This window comes from Rousettus aegyptiacus, unplaced genomic scaffold (assembly GCF_014176215.1).
Source record: "Rousettus aegyptiacus isolate mRouAeg1 unplaced genomic scaffold, mRouAeg1.p scaffold_m13_p_2, whole genome shotgun sequence".
NCBI lineage: Eukaryota > Metazoa > Chordata > Mammalia > Chiroptera > Pteropodidae > Rousettus > Rousettus aegyptiacus.
In genome coordinates, this window is record NW_023416295.1 from 154730723 (window position 1) to 154752270 (window position 21548).

At 33.0% G+C, this 21548-nt stretch overlaps 1 protein-coding gene across 6 annotated transcripts in view; it reads left to right on the plus strand.

Annotated features, from left to right (window-relative positions):
• LOC107502067 (C-type lectin domain family 2 member B) overlaps positions 1 to 13433 on the plus strand; it is a 50071-nt gene extending 36638 nt beyond the window's left edge. For 2 of the 6 annotated variants that reach the window (XR_004955747.1, XM_036237077.1), the window contains one exon: positions 11460 to 13433. Coding sequence is in view for 4 of the 6 variants with exons in the window: in XM_036237077.1 (XP_036092970.1) it covers positions 11460 to 11463 (4 nt within the window). In the remaining 2 variants the exon portion in view is untranslated. Of the gene's footprint in view, positions 1 to 3315; positions 11425 to 11459 lie in introns of those variants that run through there. The other 4 variants (XR_004955748.1, XM_036237078.1, XM_036237075.1 and 1 more) reach the window with 3 other exon arrangements.
• The last annotated feature ends 8115 nt before the right edge of the window (positions 13434 to 21548 follow it).

Genomic DNA, 21548 nt, shown 5'->3' on the forward strand with positions numbered 1-21548 from the left:
CTGAAGGTTTGCTCTTGCGAGGCCTTGCTAGAATACAGAAAGTGAAGGCTGAAAGGCAGCATTGTGTCAGTAATCAGCTCACTGATTTCACTTACTCCTAGAGAGTCATTCAGAACACAACATCATCAAAGAGGCATTTTAACTCACTGACTCCGTCCGTGGCTTCTACTAATTAACATGATTATTTTCTTGGAACTTGCAAAACAATCAAGCTGGTTGTTTATTTAATATTTAATAAGAATCTACACTGATATGGTTATTGTGCTCAGTACTGCCCCACACTACCTAGTAATATCTGCCTTTATTCATCAAGTCTTTTATCCAGGGATGATAAATCATTCTCTTTAAAGTTAATTTTAAGATTACCTTCCCCAGCAAAATTTAAAATTCTTAAAGTAAAATGAATTCGAGTAATTTAGATTTAGAATGTTTCTAAATTCATGAAATAACTGAATATGAATTTCACATTTATGACAGTAAATAATGAACATCTATGCTATTGATTTGAAATTCCACTGTACTAAAGTCAACTCTCCTGAAATCAGTAATAAATTATTTTTTGGGAGGGGGGAGGCACAAACACGTATTGTTTTATTTCATATTTCTCTGGATTGCAGAAATATCAACAGTGGGCTGAGACCCCAGGAGGACGGAGGTAGCTGGGCAGCCCCCCAGGTCCTCTGGGGAGGTGGGGAGTGGGTCGAAGTAGCAGAAAGAGGTGATGTCCCTGCAGCTCCTGCCTAGACCAGCCCCTTCCCCAGGTCCCAGGACAGGAAGCAGATCAGGGCCCAGGAAGAACTCCACATTCTTAAATTGGGGCCAAAATTATGTGGGCAGGGTGTTTGTCATCCTAAGGTATGGACTTGGGCAGAAGGGTTTCTCCATCTTGTGGCCTCCAAGGGTGATTGCTGGTCAGGGGCCACATCCACCCTTAAGACTGAGCCTGTTTCATGGGGCCCCTGTCCCTAGAAGCAGTGAGGTGTGCTGAGGACAGGGCTGCAATCCTGGTTTTGCCTCAATCTGCTGGCTAAACGGCAAATCCCTTCCCCTCAATTTTATTATATGAAAAATCCATAGGCCACAAATAAACAAATTTCACTGCTTTATGAATCTATTTCCTCTTGAGAATTCTAAGTAAATAATAACTGACAAAAGTTTAATTGGAAATGCTCTCAGTATCAATCTGTTTCGAAGACCCTATGTCAAATAGCTCTTAACGCTGATGCTAATATTACTTTAGAATTAATTAATTCGTAAGAAGAAAAAATGGAATTAATGAGTTATGTGTTACATTTTGTATTAAAATAAATGACACTAAGATCTGTGGAAACCTCTGTTAAAAAGTTACGCTTCAAGTATGGCAACAATTAAAAACGCAATGGTTTTTTTTTTTTTCTGCGAAGTCATTATCCTAAATGATTCTGATTTCCTATTTCATATCAGTGATAAAGCAAAGCGGAGTGTGGGTCTGATGAGGAAATAACTGAATGTTTTATATTGTTTTGAATTGAGATCGAAGAGCAGTAAAAAACAACAAAAAAATTATGATCAGTTCTAATTTACTCAATATCTCGGAATTTGAAATTTTTATCTCTATTTTTTTGTTATTGTTTAAAAATAAATAAAATTTAAGACTCAGTAAATGAAGACATAATTCTAGCAATGGCCTAATTATATATAAATCATCTATATCCTTTGTCAATTTCCTTCCATAAGCAATTCCTCCTGTTACCATGGGAGGTGATCTGAACTTTGGTGTCAAGCCGAAGGCAGGGGCATGATAATAATGCAGAACTGTAATTAGCATTTTTCTTTGGTTCTTCCTCATTGATGTAGTAAAAAATCACAGAAAAGATTTATTGAAAGTATATTTTAGAAAGACAATGCACACTCGAAGGAGGAGCGTGGTTTTAGCGAAGAGAGCTATAACAACCTAGCTCTATCTGAATTATTTAGACTGTGATGAGTGGTTCCAAAGTCATTCCTAGGTGACTGACAGTGAAGTTATTTTGATTGGCACTTGGCTGCTGTTATAATTAGATTCATGAACTTCCAAGCATAAATATGGTATTATAATGACAGTATAATGAGCATTAGGTTGTGGGCAGATTAGGGCAGTGCCTTCTGCACAGGCATCTGTGGCCAAATTAAATCAGCTATAGATTATGGCCCTCCTGTCTTTTGTCTCTGGGGATGCAGAAGGGATTCTCAAACTACCAATGGGGGTTTCTTTGGGTGGTCTCTAGGCTGGGCCTTTATTTCTTTGTTCTCTTGTCCTCATGTTTGGCTAGCTATCTAACACTCCTGTGTATATGTTAACAAAAGAAATTTCACCAGTGGGTTTGCACTTTCAATGCAGGTTCATAAAAATAACATTCTGTATAAATCCTCCACTGCCAAATCAGATTACAGAGGAAGCTGTATATTGTAGTGACAAATATGAATAATTTTTTAAAAATCCAAGAGAGTTAATATGGGACAAAGAACAACCTTTATGTGTATTTCACAAGGGAAGAATGATAGTGATGGAGTCCAGTGGAAGTGCTAGAGGTAGTGAAGATGGTAATTTCAATATTAATGAAATTAATGGTTTTACTAGTACAGTTTCTCTAGCAGTCAAAAGAAGAAAGTTTATGAAGGAAAGTGAAATATTAATTTGTTCAAATTCTTCTGAAAAGTTCATTGAGGGGAAGATTAAGTACTGAATAGGTTAACAATTACCTTGACAATATAAGAAAAAAGTGATTCTAAGATTTATCCAGAAGAATACAGCAGAAGATCCAAGATCTCTTTTCCCCTATAGAAAGAATATTGTAGTATCTTCAGTTATCAGATGCTAAATAATAACAACAATAACAATTACAATATTAATGTTTTCCCAAACTAAAAAACAATAACCATTTAGGTCTCAGCTTAATTTTGAATTTTTGAATTATTTGACTGGATGTGAAAACTAACATTGTTAATCAGGTGGATCTGCCTAAAACCCATGTAAAGGCCGACATGTCCAATCTCAGATTGCTACAGTGTTCTACATACCACTGTTCCTTGAATCTCCATCATTCTTCTATGGCAAATATATGAAAAGTCTTGAGGATAGAAACTTAAATTACAATAAATATTTGGTGGTTAACTGACCCAAGAAATCAGTGCAATACAAATTGTACAAAATCTTTGATTGTTGAGATCAGACAGCCTACCAAGATACCATCAATATTATCTGCCCGGCGGGGGGGCGGGGCAGGGAACCAGGAGATTTTTTTAACCAGCTCAAGCCGTGTATCTAATGAACCACTGGTAATGAAATTTTTTCAGAGCTACAGAGTCATGACACCTTTCAAAGCAGAGTACAACTAAAGAGGATACATCATACCTGAAAGTAAGCCTTCTGTGTCTTACTTCTTGGAGTTGATATCTGTACATCACTTCTGCCGTGTCTCACACTTTCCTGGGCACTATCGTAGCAATAGATACAAAGCCTAGAAGATATTTCCTGAATCACTTAGAGAAGTCTTCTCTGATCCCATTTTCTAATACTATGACCCTTAATCTACTTACTTTGTCACTCAATATTATATGCACACATGGGTTTATTCATTCATTTAACAACAACAACAAAAAAATTATTGAACATCTACCTGGCTATGTTCTAGGCACTGGAGATATAGCAGTGAATACAACGAAACTGATGCTTACACTGCTTATATTCAAATAGAGGGAGATAACATCAGTAAACACACAGCGAAAGAACTATATAACAATTCAGTTGGTAAGGGAGTGCCTTGAAGAAAAATAAAACAATGTCCAAGCTTAAAAATGGGGGTTGCTTTGCAATTCCTGCAAGGGCAAAAACAGAAAGATCATAATTAAAACATTGTTAAAAAGGCAGGCAAGTGTTAGTGTTAGCTTGAGAGATAGTGATGGCAGTGGAGCTGGAGATTCTATATGTATGAGGAAAGAACCCACGGGCTCACAAATGGGTTAGATTTAGGGTTTAGGAATAAAAAAGAGGAGAGAGATGATTCAGGATTTTTTTGGTCTGAGTTACTGGGATAAAAGTACTATTAATTGAGATATTTTTTTTAAAAAGCTGAAGAATTAACTGATATGAAAGACAAATTCTGAAGATTAGTTTTGAACATTGTAAATTTAAAATGTATACATGAAAATGGCAGTAGAGAGTTTGGGTAAAAAGTTGATAGACAGGTATGAAATGTAGGATAGAGGTCAGAGTAAAAAAGCATAGGTAACAAGAATAGTATTAATGACTTGAGGCTGGATGGGATCGTCTAAGAAGCTGATGTAGATAGAGTAGATAGAAGAAAAAGAGGAAAGAAGGACTCTGCAGAGGACACAGAAGGGATGTCCAGTGACTTAGAAGGAGAGTTCCATGCAAATGAAATTGAGAGATGAGGATGGAGAGGAAGGGAAATAGATACTTATAGTTGTATATACTTTTACAATGAGTCATTTCAACATGATTTTGTGTAATTTCCTAGCTAGATAGATCTATTCAGGTACAGGTATAGTGTGGACAAAAAAGTGGATTTAATTGCAGAGGAATAGCCAAAAAATATCAGTCAAGCCATATAACTGTGAGAGGAGACACTAATTTCACTATTATTGTGATGCAAGGTGATTCTGCTGTTACTGAAAGAATTTTACAATAGCAGCCCAATTGGTGCTCATGTAGACAAAAACATTTTAAGAAAAATAATGTTTTTTTTGCTTCATTGGATTTTATAGTACAGTAGGTTCTATATTTATACTCATTATCATTCTCATTTTATCTTCATTTAGGTTAATTCAGTTATTTGCTAGTTTTACCTATATTTTGAATTAGGTTTTGCTAATACTAAATCAGAGTTACAAACTATGACCTTAGTGAGTAATTCTTTTTTTAAACCTTGAATGAATAGTAAACTTCCAGTATTTCTAAAAATACCATTAAAATTTATACCTTCTTGTTTCTAAGTAAAGAAGTTAAACTGACTTCCTATAAATTACGTAGCTTTTGTGGTGAGATCAAGAGAAACGTGTAAAAGAAACATGTGTAGGAGTTACATGCTTATTTGGTTGAAAACGAATTCTGAGACTTTAATGAAAAGCATAAGGTGAGTTTTCTAAAACCTGGCCACTTGAACATTGTTTCATCATTGAAAGCAAGATTGTGAAGTATATTCTTTATAACGGGTTTATCATATAGTTAAGGCTCATTATTGATAAAGACTTATTAAATCTCTCCCTTTTAATATCTTGTGTAATTATATACTTATATGCTTTTATAATTATATTTTGTAGGCAAAATGATTTATCTTTGATGCTTATATCTAAAATTAGACTACAGACATCCAGGACAGGGATGATAGTGGTCATCTTTTTACCTCTCTTGGGTCTTACTTTTCTGATAGTCATTGAGAAGCATGGGGCTCTAGTGCTTTGCAGTTGAAAGTCCAGAAAAATAAAGATATTTCCTGTTTTATTTATCAATTTAATATTGGATATGGTCTGTTATATTTCTGGACACTAGATCCTCATTGATTTTGTCATTGCATCATATTCAATTCAGTTCATCTACTATTCAAGACAATTATTTGGTCAACAGAAAAAATTATGTAAATATATAGCCTCAGCCACAATAGTCATAATAATAAATTTTGTCTTCCCAGCACCTTTCTTTCTATTTCTTTGGAAAAACCATCTGCTCACATAATATGGTCTTGGGAGGTTGTCGGCTAGAGTATACCATTTTCATGGTTAAGATGGTTACTTATATATGAGCAGATAAGGAGGCTGATAAAATAAAACATAATAAAACATGGATCTATATACTCTGACTTCAGTAAGTATAATCATGCTTGCTTTTCTATTGTATGAGTCATTTTGTGGTTTCCACAAATGTGATAGATTTTATGCAAAATACAAATTCTCGCTTGTGTGCTGGAGAATCAAAACATTCATTATAACCATCCTCCTTAAATGTCAGATGTAAAAAAGAGTTGGAGAAGGAGCTATCGTCAAGATATAGGCTGCAGAGAAATTCTACATTTTCTCTTTCTTTTGTAGTATTGCTCCTAGGAAGTAAAGGTTACATGTATCATCCAAAAATAAAAAACAGAAAGATCACAATGACAATTTACATTTGGGGTAAGATTTGCCCCTGATATTTCTTCAGACTGTGTCGCAGTTCAGATTCTTCAGGAAAAACATTCTGACATAGAGGTTTACATACAGAATGTTAATTAGGGAGGTATCTCAAAATTGACCTCTGTGGGTGAGAAAGAGAAACTCTTATCTGGGCAAAGGGGAACTTCGAACTGTGATTAAGTCTTGACAAAAGCTTTAGCTAACACTATGGCGAACTCTGAGGCTGGGTGGTCCTTAAGTTTGTCAGGATATAAGTCAAAAGGTCCAGGCTTTTATTTTTTCACATGAAATAGTAATTTGGTGCAATTGTCCTTAGAGAGTGTGACTTTGAGAAGGTGGTACTGTTTGGCTGAAAGTCACACTATAGAAATTCAGCTGAAAACCTTGGGATATCAACTTCTATCAGCTGAGTGGATGAGTGCTTCAGGCCAGAGAGGAGACACACCACTACATTCATTGCAGATGGAAAATCACTTTTTAAATCAAAAATAGAAAAGTCTAATACACACTCATACAATATCTTGATCAGACTCCTTTTTAGGGCTAAACCATATGTTTAAATTTATATTAAAAATACCTAGATAAACCCCCCACATAGATTCCAGAAACTGACTTAATTATTTTGATTTTCTCCTAAATCCACTCTTTAATCCTTATCTTATTTAAAGAATACTGTCCACAGTTCTCTGAACCAAGACATGAAGACCATCTCTGACTCTCCCCACCCCTCTGAATCTCATCTCCTTAAATTTCCTTATCCAATCAATTATAGGCTATATTTACTAATCATGTATTTAATTCAACAACTTTCCTTTGTCTCTTCTTCTGCCACACTAGTCTTGAATATAATTGATTGTCTATGGTAACAGTTCAATCCAGTCGGTCTTGTACCGCTCAGTCTGAGTGATACTTCTAAAAATGAATGTCTGATCCAAGTTATTCAGAATGTAGAATGCTTTAGAAACTTCTCACTGTACTAGAATAATTCTAAACTATTTAACAACATTTATTTGGTACTTTGTAACCTGTCTTTGTCTATCGTTTTGGTCTTTACTCTCACTTGATTTTAGCTTATGGAATTTCAGTTCCTTAAATTGGCCATTCCCTACTCTCATCCTTGAGACTTGTATTATTTGTCCCTAGCTAAAAAGCTCTTCTCTTGCCTTATTCATCTGGAAAATTTCTGTTCGTCTTTCTTTCTCATAATAAATGTTACTTTTTACACAAGGGCATTCTTATACTAGGGTAAATTCCCTAATATATTTTTATAGCTCCCCTTATTTTTTTTATTAAAATGATAAACACACTTCATTGTAATTTCATGTTTAGTTGTCTGGCCAGACAGCAGTAGGAATGGTGGTATTATGACCTACAAGTAGCTATTCTTTTATAAAATCAACAAGAACAAAAATGTCAAAACTAACTTTACAGAATGCTGAAAATTAAGCAGAGACTTGCAAAATCTGCAAAAATTTGTTGAACAAAATAACTGAATCTCATTCAAAATTGAATGAGATTCCTTTCTTCTCAATTTTACAGTAACCTTGAAAATCAATAGTCTTGCAACTACAATGCTGTGGAAGACAGTAAAATAACAGGAACTGAAGGAGGCAGAAAAAATTTGGAGGTCCTCAAAAGATGAATCTCAGAGTAGTCATTATTTGAACTATCTGGCATTTCCCTAGAAATTCCCACCTGTGGGGCATTTCTTCTCTTGAACCAAAACAGTCAAACAGAGCTTGCTCAATGAAAACAAACTTTTTCTCAGGGGCATTTTAAAAACACAATCAGTGCCAATTGCTGATCATTATAGCTGCCTGTAGTGAACAAAAGTTGGGGCAAAAAAATGACTGATTGTTCATAGAGGGGCTTTGAAGAGATCTAACATATTGCTAGGAATATGGAATACTATGAATGTGTAGGGCTGTGTATATGCCCAAGAAAAGCCCGAGAAGGCCCCCAAATCTTCTTTCTGACAGATCTTAACACTCTGTAAAAGCAGAAATGAAGGTAAAGATTTTCAATCAACTATTTTAACATTTCAAAAGACTAAAGCAGCCATGTTTAAAGAAATAAAAGAATGTACGAGAATAATGTCTTACTAAGTAGAAAATATCAACAAAGACATAGAAATCATGAAAAAAAAAAAACCAGAAATTCTAGAGCTGAAAATTAAAATAAGTTAAATTTTAAAAATTACTAAAAAGGCTCAATGTCAGCTTTGAATTGGCTGAAGATAGACTCAGTAAACTTTAAGATAAATTATATCAAGTTCTGGGACAAAAGAAAATGAGGAAAAATAAACAGAGCCTCAGAAAGTTGTGGGACACTAACACGCATATCAACCTGTGCATAATAGGGGTCCCAGAGAAGAGGAGAGAGCAAATGGAGTAGAAAGAATATTTGAAACAGTAATGACCAAAGATTTCAAAATTTGATGGAAACATTAATCTATACATCCATCAAGGTCAATGAACTCAAGGAGAATAAATTCAAAGATATCTTCTACTAGATACACTATAATTAACTGTCAAAAAACGATAACTAAAAGAGACTCTCATATGCAGCAAAAGAAAAGTGCCTCAATATATGTGATCCTCAATAAAATCAGCAGCTGATTTCTCACTAGAAAGTATATAGGCTAAGAGGCAGTGGAATGACATATTTAAAATCTGAAATGCTGAAAAGACTGTCAAAGAAGAATTTTATAATCATAAAAACTATTTTCTTAAAATAAAAGAAAGTAAGGCATTCCAAGATAAATAAAAAGTAAGACAATTAGTTGATAGCAGCCCTGTCCTAACAGACTGCTAGAGTGCACTTAGGCTAAAATAAAAGGTTACTACACAGTAGCTTGAATTCACATGATAAAATAAAGAGAATTATTAAAGGTAACTATGGGTTAAATATAAAAGTGTAAATTTATCTTTTATTTATAACTCTATTTTCCTCCTATCTTATTTAAAAAACATAATGACAAAAAGAAATAATTACAAATTTCTGTACATGCATAATTTATTAACTTTTATATGATGTTTAATGTATAACAAATGTTTAATGTATACAAATGTAATATGTATAACAACAGTCCAAAGGAGGGGAGGGAATAAAGCTATAAGAGTAAAGTTATGGATACTATTGAAAGTAAGTTTGTATTAATCTGAACTGAATTGTTATAAGTTGATGTTAATTATACTCCCCAGGGGAACACTTAAGAAAATAACTGAAAAAAATATATAGTAAAATGAAACAAGATAATTAAATAGTACACTAGAATGTATATATTTAACACAAAAGAAGGCAGTAATAGACGAATAGGGGCATGATGAGACATAGACATATATAAAACAAATAGCAAAATGGAAAACCTAAACACTAACAAACCAGTTTATTCCATTAAATATAAATGGATTAAACAAACTAATCGAAAGGCACAGATGGACAAAAGATATGATCCAACTAAATGCTATTTACAAGAGACACTCTTAAGTATATGCGACTAAGTACATGTACAAGAGACATAGTTTAGATTAAAAAATTAGAAAATGAATAAAAGATATGCAATGCAAATAGTAACTAAAAGAGAGGTGAAATAAAACACTAATATTAGATAAAATAGACTAAAAAAATTATTAGAGACCAAAGAGGACATTTTACAATAATGAAAGTTTAAGCTATCAAAAAGATACAACAATTTAAAATGTAAATGCTTCTAAAAATATAAACCAAAATGCATAAAGCAAAAATGACAGAATTGAAAGGAGAAAGAAAATCAATATCAGGATTGTTTTGTCCAGTTCTGTAGGTCTAGTACCTATTTCAGTGTTTGGTACAGAGTATTAAATAGTCGTTAAATGAGTAAACGAATAAGTATAATTCAGTGATATACAACAATTTCTCTACTTGGCGGCAGCCAATCATTAAATTGCATTCATTTGTGATTTTTAACCTAAAGCTTTAACACTTGTAACACACAATGTGTTAACCTTCTCTATTTCAAGCTTTTACTACTGATGTGAACTAGCTCTATTTTGTTTACTTTTTATCTGATCTTACCACTCCCCACCTACTTCTTTAAACTCTACATCATAGAAAACCTCTGTGGGTTTTGGACAATAGCATTTTTTTAAAAAAATTTTCAAGTTATCTGATGTGGTTTTAAAATTTCCTGTTAGGAGACTAAGATAAATGTAAGCTTGGGACGTAAAGTTCCAGAACTTGAATATAAAGATCAGTAGCAAAGATTTCTTTTTAGCAAATTGTTTTCAATAATGGTTGCAGGTTATTAAGATTTTCTACCCAGTAAGCAAGTCCTCCCTTCATCCTTTTTAATAGGAATTACAGACTACTCAGGCATTCGCTATGGTCATGGTATTTCAGGGGGCAGTAGATATCACCCTTTAACTCAGAAGATGAATCCTAATTGTTCTTTATAATTATAGTGATTTTAATTCTTTGTCAGTAATTGGATTATGAAAGTCCAGTGAGGTATACTAGCTAACAGTTGTTTATTCAGCCATGCACTATTTTAAGCATGTTACATGTATTAACTCATTGAACTTTTTCAACTACCTTATATGACAAATATAAATATTTTTATTTTAAGGTTAATACAATTAAGAGGAGATTAAAATAACTGGAACTTAATTATTCTAAACTTGACCCCCTCTGATAAAGAGAAATTGAATAGATTATCTGAAATAGACCTTTTCAGCACTATACTCCATCTAAGATAGAACACTAAAATTACTAAAGATTCTGGTTCATATGTGAGGAACCTGAAAGGAAATACTCTAATAACTAGAATGTGATTATCTCCAGGTAAGAAGAGTAGGAAGTAGGAAGACTGAGAAAAAAAAGTTATTGCAAAGGATATGATAATAACAATGTCCTGAATGGTATGAGAATTTGACCGAGCCAGGGAAAAACAGAAATGCTTACAAAATGCTAGCAAATTGCAACTGACCCATCACTTTTATTCCATCCCAGCAGTAGATGTAAAAGATTAGATATTAGAGAATGATGCATATGCTCTTCTTCACTGTTTGTACTTGTGATTTTCCGGACAGATACAGCCATTTTGTGATTGTTAATGGAAATAATTCCAACTAACAAACAAGATTAGGGAAACAGAAAGACAGACAGCTCTTGAATCCTTAAACTATTTAAATTACCACCTCTGAATGTATCAGATAATAATGTTTAAGCCATCTTGAGTCAAATTATCTGCTATGGGCATTTGAATGATCATACGTGATATAGTGATTTCTTATCACTTTAGTCAACTAACACATATGTTTTGTTTCTTGTAGTTAAAGTCATCTTTATTTTTATTGGATTGCAAGACAAAATTTGAAGATATCAAAAAAGAACAATGTAGTTAAAGTCATCTTTATTTTTATTGGAATGCAAGACAAAATTTGAAGATATCAAAAAAGAACAATGAGAAGACATGGAATCATCTTGGAGAGGAATCTCAATGTTTAAGAAGTAAAAGGTTGAACACTGAGAAACCATGAGTAAATTTCTGTTTCCATTATGACATGTTACCTAACATCCCTCACCCCCCCCCCCACACACATGCACACTTTTACTGATTTAGAGCTATGTGGACTGCCCTAAATTCAAAAACACTAAGGATTTATTAGAGTAAGCGATAACATTCATGTTTTGAAAAGTGAATCACAGCGTGGAGAAAATACTACCATAAAGGTGCGTGTTTCAATGTTATTATGGTTTTGTCTCAGGGCTTACTGCAGAGTGTTTGATGTGGGTGATCAGTTTAGAAACCCTAAGAGAAACTCTACAATTTTTCTGATTAGAGAAACCAGGGAAAGCATGTTAGTTTGGGTCCTCTGAGAATTAGACTCCAAGGAAGGATTCAACATGCAACAGATTTATTAGGGGAAATGCAAGTGAGGACAAATGAGAAAGGGTCCAGGAAAGAATGTTAGAATCATCATATTCTACCATGTGAAGGAAAGAGAGAGAAAAAGGAAGTTTGGGTGAAAAGCCTTAGAATGTACAGTTCTTTAAAAATGTATCAAGGCTAATAGGGGTCCTCAAAGCACAGTTACCTATCAAAGGAATTCCACCTCTCCTGAAAATGGGAGTATCTCGGTATCTCTCCAGTATCTTATTCTTTGGCTGAGAGAAGCCTATGAGGAGTATTGCTTTGGTATAAATGTGATGATAGACTTCGGAGGGGAGAAATATGATGTCATCATATTTCCACAGGTGAAGATTTGAGAGACCTATTTTCATGCTTGCCACACAAAAGAATCAAGGCAAATATAGCTACTAGAGAAAAAGAGAATCCCAGAAAGGAGAAATCCAGAGAATGAGTTTTCATAATCTATGTATAAACACCATAAAATACCCAGGCTGACCCCCGAATAAGGCATGTGCAAGACACACTCAAAACAATGGAACAGATATTTAAAGAATTGAAACAAGATTTGTCCTACCCATTCACAGAAGTTAAACCAGAGTTCTAGTTTGAATCTAATGGGTCCTTGAGCATTAAAATAAAAATAACAACATATTTTAAAGGAATATTCAGATGAATATTATAGAACCTACAGTGTCATATCATTTTAAATATACATGTTCTGAATTATAAACCTTCAAAATACATGAAGGAAAATTTGACAGGTTTTAATGGAGAAATAGACAATTCTATAATCATCAGCAATTTTTAACATCCATCGATAATTAACAGAACTAGTCTAAAACATCAGTAAATACATAGAGGATTTGAACAACACTATCAACCACCTCAATTTAATTGATATTTATAGAACAATGCACTTATCTGCTGCAGAATACACAGTCTTTTCAAGTGCACATGGCATATTCACCAAGATATACCATATATTGAGCCATAAACAAGTCTCAGCATCTTCTCTAACCAAAATGAAAAACCCATATTTGCAAATTTAATAACTCACTTCTACATAATATGGGTCAAATCATAAAGAAGAAAATATTTTTAGTTTAATGATATAACATCAGAATTCAGGGGATGGATCTAAAACAGTTTTTAGGGAGAACATTTTAGCTTTACTAAAAGAGGTCTCAGATGAAATTTTGTCCACAGGTCATAGTTTGCTAATCTTTACTTTACATATTATTATAAAAGAAGAATTTAATTCAATAATCAATGACTTAAAGTTCTACTTTACATAGCTAGAAAAATAAAAGAAAATTTAACTCTAGGTATGTAGAAGTAAAAAAATACTAAAAAGTAAAAGCTAGCAAAGTAGAAAAAGAAAAAAGTTAACAAAATAAAGAGCTATTTAAAAAAAAACAACTGACAATTCCCTACCTAGACTAATCAATAAAAAAAAAATAGAGAGAGAAAGATAATACAAATCATTAGAATTAGAAGTAAAAAAGAAACTGTTGCCACCTATCATGTAGATATTAAAAAGATAATAAAAGTATATAATGAAATAACAAATTCAACACCTTAAATGAAATGGCCAAAATCTTTGAAATTGTGACTTAACATAACACTAGGCTTAGTCCTCTTATCTTTAAACTTCATATCTCTTCTTATCAGTGTCAGTATTTAATAGTTTTTTTCATCTTTTTGTTAGACTTATTCTTTAATATTTGATTTTTTATAAAGCTGAAATTGTTTCTTTTAAAATTTTTTCATTTTATAGCTCTTGCTGGTATGCATAAATGCAATTATTTTAATATATTCATCTACTGTCAAGAAATTTGCTAAGCTATATTTAAAATTCTAATAGTTTATAGACTTATTGGGATTTCATATGCACACAATAATATCAACTGTGAAAACTAGGTTATAAATCTGCTTCTGAGAAGATGAAGTAGAACTATTTCCCTACTTGTCCCATTAAGCATAACAAAAACTCTGTAAAGTATATATAAACAACTACAAAAAGACTGAAAGGTGCTAAGAATAAGGCAGACTGACTAGAAGACTCAAGACTAAAGTAGTGGTGCTAAGTTCCTTGGGTTTTCTTTTTTGTCTTATTTATCCCAAATATGGAACTTAAGAAGCCACGAACCAAGAAATGTCAACAGATAACAGAAAAAAATTATACCACAAAACACTGTTCTCCTTTGCTAAAGGACCAGGAAACAGTCAGCCTAACAAAACAGAAAACTTTTAACTAATCAGTGTTCTCCTCCAGCCAATACCACAGAAAAATACCACCAGCAAATTCTGAGAGGCAAATCTGAACTTATATATGTAGTGGGCTATAACAAGACACTCCAACTATGATGAGGACTTCTGCCTCTACACAGTACTAATAATAAGACTTCCTTAGCCACCCCATTCAAGATGCTATTAAAAGAAACCTAATGTAGAGTCAGGACTTTTACCAATGCCCAGTAGTGTTATGTTGTACAGTGAGGAAAAGTAATGAGCTACTACTGTCCCTTCCAGCCAATATAGTATCACTAGAAGTTCAATGAGGAGATGTAACTGTCATATCCAGCAGGTAGTAAGAAGTAGCCTCTCTCCCCTTCAGTGTCAACAGAGGCTGAGTAAGGAATCTGGTGTTAATGAAGAGAGGTAAGGTTTTACACTTCACTCAAACTGATAAAAGGTAAACACAAGCAGACTGTGTTGCTATGTACACATAATGCAATACCTAGAGCATCACTACTAAAGCTATATAGATATTCATTCAAAACACTATGGAGAAATCAAAAGGCAACTTAAAAATGTTCAAGTCATCTCCAGGAAGGCAGCAAAAAGAAAACAGAAATATAAAACATAGAGAACAAACTAATATCAAAAAATTAAGTGGCAGAGTTAAGTCGTAACATATCAGTAATTACATTAAATGTAAACAGTCTAAATACAACATTTAAGAATCAGAGATTGGCAGAGTAGATTAAATAACACGATCTAAATATGCTACAAGAAATAAATTAATATTAATTATAACATAAGTAAAAGCATAGAAAAAGATATATTATGAAAACAATAAAAGGAGAGCAGGGGTGGCTATATAAGGATAAAATGGACTTAAAAGTAAAAAGAAAAATTACCAGAGACAGAGATAAAGATATATAATGATACAAAGTTTATTTACCAAGAAAACATGGCAATCTTAAATACAAGTGTAACAAAAAAAAAGTTATATGAAGCAAAACTTATAAAAATGAAAAAAGACAAAAAAAATCCACAATTATAATAAAAGGTGTTAACTATTGGTAGAATAACTAGACATAAACAGTAATAAAGGAAAACAACAACATCATCAACTAGTAATCTCTAACAGACATTTATCTAACACTCAACCTAACAAGGCAGAATACATAATTCTTTTCAAGAATCTGATAAACCCATGTCAAAGTAGGCCATTTCCTGAGCAATAAAACAAACTTCAATAAGTTGAAAGTAGGGAAAGAATATTTTGCTCTGACTGCATGGATTCAAATTAAAAATGAATACAGAAAAAGCATTCCAAATACTTGAAAATGAAATGACACATTTCTAAATCATTCATGGATCAAATAGAGTGTCATGAAAAACTTAAAAGAATAGTAAATTGAATGAAAATGAAAATACAACAGATCAATATCTTTGTGATACAACTAAGGCAGCGGTGAGAGGAAAATTTATAGCATTAAATGTTTTAATTATAAAAGAGGGAAAGTTTTCAACCAATGATCTAACCTTCCATCTCAAGAACTTAGAAAAAGAACAAAATAAATCCTCAGCAAGCAGATGGAAGGACTTATAAACATAAGAGCAAAAATCAATGAAATTGAAAACAAGAAAACAGTAAACATTCGATAAAAAGAAAAGTTAAAAACTTTTGTTCTGTAAAAGACTCCATGAGGTCTATCAAAAGGCAAGCTGCAGAATGGAGATAAATATTTGCAAACACGTGTCAAACAAACAATTCCATTAAGTTTTGGCAAAAGACATAGACATACCATTGCAGGGGACATACAACTCAAATGTCCTTTAAGGGGTGAATTGTTAAATAATCTGTGGACCATCCATATTGTGTTGTACTATTCAGTAATAAAGAAAAACTATTGATGTTCACAACTACTTGGAACAATCTCCAAAGATTTGTGCTGAGAGGAAAAAAGCCAGTCCCCAAAGGTTGTATACTGTCTGAAACCATTTATATAACATTTCTGAGATAACAAAATCATAGAAATGAAGAACAGGTCAATGGTTGCCTGGGCTTCAGTTCAGGGGTAGGGAGATAGTGATGAAGGAGAGACAGGAAGGAAATGGATTTGCCTTTAAAAGGACAACCAAAAGGATTGATGTGGAAATGGCTTTGTTCTGTATCTTAGCTATACCCATGTCAATATCCTGTCTGTGACATTGTGCTATAGTTTTGTGAAAAACTAATTAAAAATATTTGACTCTCTGTTCAATCCTTATCTATTTTTAAAATTTATTTATTTATTGACCCCTAGTGCATTACTACATCATGTCTCATTTCTGATTTTGCAGAAATGCTTTATCAATTATTCATCCTTAAGTACATTTCATGATATATTTTATAGGTACCCTTCTATAATATATCGATCGAGGAAGTTCATATGATTTTTAGTGTATTATGGGCTTTCATTATGAATTTATGGTTAAATTGATCAAACACAGTATTTTACATCTTTGAGTTAAGTTTTTCCTTTTTATTTGTTAATGTCAAAACTGTATTGATTAGTTTTTGAATGAAAAGCCAACATTATATTTCTGGAGTAAACTCAATATTGTTGTGTATTATTTTTTACATAATACTGAATTCAGTTTTCTAAACTTATTTTTAAAAATCGTTCATCTTTTTGTGAGTAAGATTGGCTGGTCAGATTTTGATTGTAGTGTTTTCCTCGCCTAATTTTTATATTCTCTAGAATAATTTGTAATTTTTTATTTCTTCCTTAAATATTTGGTAAATTGGAACATAAAACTTTCTGGGAATGGCATTTCTGTTAGTTTTATATTCTGTGTTTTCTTTCTTTCCCAAGAGGCTGTATTTAATTATGGATTCAACTTATTTAATAGTTATAAAAACTGGTCAGGATTTTTAAATTTTCTTTTTGTTTTACTTTTACAAGAGATATTTGTCTGGGATGTGTTCATTTTCCTCCCTTTGTGTCCATTTTACTTACATTATCAAGAATGCTAGCCTACAATTATGTATAATACACATGATTTTTCATATCTACCTACACCATTCTACTTTCTGATGAATTTTTTTATGGGTTCCATTTCCTTTTCTAACACTTTGCCACAAAGATCCCAATTTAATCCATCAGAAATGTTTTAATACATTTAAACTTTAAATTAGTTTGGCAGAGGAATAGTAACAACCCCAGAATGTCTTCTAAATAGAAGCTTTTCTGTTAGTACTTAAGAAGGTGCAAATAGATCCACAAGAGGTAGGATAAATATTTCTGTTCAAGTTCATTGCCTGTCTGTCAAGATTCGAACACAAATGGATACATTTTAAATCACTTAGCAGCACAGACCTTGGCCTACCTAAAATTTCTATATGTTCCATTTGCCATTTCCACAGCATTTTCTTTGGGAACATTCCCCAAAAATGTTTTCTACATGTAAGAAGCCTGGAATTCATGTATGTAAAGTATTAAGGTGAGGTTAAACACTGTATCTCATCTTTGATATTGTTCTTTTATGTCTTTTACTTTAAAAAATGGTCAAATTTTTCAGATTCCAAGTTTCTGTGTAAGTGAACACTATATTTTACCTTCACCATCTCAAGTCAGGAAGAAGAAATATACCAGCTCATACTTTCCAAAGCAACTCATTTCTGTGTTTTAGGAGTTTTTCAAACAAAGTGGAAAATTAGAAAGTTAAAAAAATCAGTTCAGAGAGTAGAGAAGATTGGAAAGTGTTTGAAATTGGAAATTCCTGCGCTTACTCACGGCTACCTTGATTGGCCTTAATGGTAACCAGTTAAAAGCGCACACACATCTGTGATTTAAAATGAATTTTACTAATTGCATTAACAATTTATTTTAATTTAGTAGAAGATAAAACTATAAATTGAAGCTTTGATTCTCAAGAAAATTAAAAGTTATTCAGAAACCTAATTGAAAGAGAAAGGAAATTTAAGAAAAAAAAAATGAACGGGTTGTCACCGGAAACTGTCTTAGATCGGAAGTTTGTGGTCCGCGTGAACAGGTGTCACTGAAAGCATCCTGCTGAGCTGCTGCCTGAAAAGGACTGTATATCCTGTCTTCTCTGCATCATTTTGCATCTAGCTCACATTACTTCATTTCCTTTCTGGGACATCCCCCGGATTCTTCATATAAGGTCAAACATGAAGAAGAGCTGCACTGATCTGTTCTGGTGTTCTGAGTGGCTTCTTCTAACTTTGCACAGGCACTAGCTTCTCTAAGCCTCAGTTTTCTTAACTGAATTATCATGTTAATGTTAATCTCTGGCCTATGGATACCCCTTAACTTTTTGATGTATTATTTATGAAATAAGACATAAAATATCTCTGAAAGAGTTGAAACATTATTGACATTTGTGTTTTACAAGAAGATTAAAAAGAGTTTATTTGCACTGATTTTGTTTCTTCAGTTCCCTTTATGTGTTTCTTTGCTTTAGAGAATTAAATCCATCAGGGCTGACCACACAGGAAGTTCGCTTCCATATTTAGATGAATAATGGGCAATTGAAAAACCCTCTGACCCCAAGTCTCTCCCACACTGTATCTTGACCCTTCACACTTTGCTTTGTCCTATTTGTTGTCATTTCACATGTAGAGATAGATTCTTTTCATTTACCAAGCATTGATTAATAATATGGGCATATAAATTATTGTACATAAGAAGACACTCTTGCAAGTGAAATGACATGCTTGTAATAATTATATCAGGACAATAGGTGTCAATCAGGGCTATATTGGGCAACACCTATTCATTGTTCACTCCTTTACAGGAATTAAACTTGATCGTTTTCTCAAATCTAAGGGGTATTTCTTACACTTAAAATAAAATGACTGTGAGAAGGAAGAGAGAATTAATGAACAACTTATTCATTTTGAAAGTTCAGGCTATTATAGTACTTAAATAGCATGAGGGCCAATGGATACTTAGATCTACTGATAACATGTGTTCCTGGGAATTTGGCTGGTTTTTGTTTGCAGTGGCTGCCTGCTCCCACCTACACAAGTGCTGGTTTCACAAAATTCTTGGGCAGTTCTCATCAAGACAGATAGAGAAAAGTGATTTCAGAACAAAAGTAACAGATTTTGATTAATATGATAATGTTTGAATATATCTATTTTCCTACAGTAAGTTCTCCTGGTATTTTTTCTGTGCCCAATGTCATATATAACATATATAAATTATACATCACATATATATAGCATATACACATGAAGGTTTATAAATATAAACATATATAAATATATGTATAATATTTATTCACCTGATTGGGGATGAAGGAGCAAGAAAGCCCAAGCACTGAAACAAGCATCTTAGTGTCATAAAAGCTGTTAGAGGCAGTTGTAGGAGACTGCAGTTTCTTCTGTCTGCCTGTATCTTAGACAAACAAGAGCCAAGGTGCATCATATCAACAATTATGCTGTGACTTCTCAGTTTTATCTCTTAGAACCTTACATCAAGTGAGAAACTTGCCCTTTCCATGACCTGTATCAAACTGTTATTCCTTAACATATCATTAAATACCTAATATACACCAATTGCTGTGGTTGAAAACTAATTTTCTAATTTATAATTTTTTTCACAAAAAACTTATAAGTCAGACAGCAAAATTTCATTTTACAAATAAAGCGAAAGCTCACTGGTGATAAGTAAGTTTACCAAAGCTGAAGTTAACAAATGCTTGGGTCGATATTCACATACATTCTTTCATGTATCTACCCAATAAATTTTTGTTGAACTCCAACGTCCTAAGCCCTATGTCTGATTCACTGCTGAATCAGACATTCATGTTCCTGCTCTGAAAGACCTTACTTTATTGTTAGGAGAATAAATAAATAATGATGATGATGATGATGATTTTTAAAACAACATATATGTATTATAAAGAACTACAAGATTTCCAAAGAATGATATGCTTTCCAAACTAAGAGAGCGAGGTAATAAATTTGGACTAATGGGAAGTAATTTATACAGGTGGTCAAGGAAGGTCTAGGGAGCAAGTACGTGTTAGGTAAACATAAACGAGAAAAAAGATAGCTATAAAACATCTGAGCATATAGAGAACAAAAGTAAGAAAACACTGTATATAATAAAAATAAGTTTAGCTTTTTTAAAGAATAGAATAAAAGTCAACATAGCTGGCCTATAGACAGTAGAGGGAAAATTGTGGGAGATGATTATCTGTAAAATCTGTGCTATTTTCATTATGTTAACCTGTCTAACTGTTCTGAAATATTCAAACTTCAAAACTAGTTGGTGTCCAGCAAAGAAAATTAGATTTTCACAGTTATATGGAAATCACCAGAGAGGAAAATGTACATTAGTAAATGGTATACTGGACCATGATCTATGTCAGTCCAATCAGCAATTAAAAAGTCCTGCTTTGCATGTGGAAAAGACACATGATAAGCATTATCAGTGTGTGTAAGAATATTTTCTCTCTATACTCCACAGACTTAGAAGACTTCAAATAATGTTCCAGATTTATAACAGTGATATTATCTCATGCCATTTTCACAACTTGGTGTGTATAACTAGTGTAAGAGTGTGGACATTAACCCAGATCTTCCAGCTCTAGGAGGATAAGCACTTAAAAGATCTAAGTTGCTTTAACTCAAAAATATTAGCATAAGTGTCAGCTATTCCATTAAATACCAAACTTAACTTGTCATTCATCAGTAGTATTCAAGTGTGTACTTGCTATCCATTGGCAGTGTAAAATCATATATTTCTGAACCCTACAATCCTGCAAGCCTCCCAGAGTAGCACTCTATATTTTGGAATTTTTATGTTATACATATGCTTTCATGAATTTATATTTATTTCTTTATTCACTCATTCAACAAGTTGGTACTGACTACATACTAGGTTCCAGTTACTATGTCAAGTATTACAGACAGAAAAGACCTTGCCCCCAAGCAGCTTACAATTTAGTAAGGAAAGTAATAAATAATAATATAATATCAGATATTGACAAGTGAGATAGAGAAAGATCAAAGTATATGGAGGTACAGAGTGTAAGGTTCTAATTAACGTATAAAAGGCAAAGGAAGACCTCTCTTTGCAGATGACAGTTGAATAAGTGAGTGAATTGAATGAAAGGAGAGCCAGACATTCAAGTAGATGGAGGAGGAACCTTTTAAAGAACAGGCAAAGACCCTCTAGTGGAAACATGCTTGACATTTTTGTGAAACGGCAAAGAGCTTACTGTTAAAGAGACCAATGGTTAATTGGGAAAATGGGAG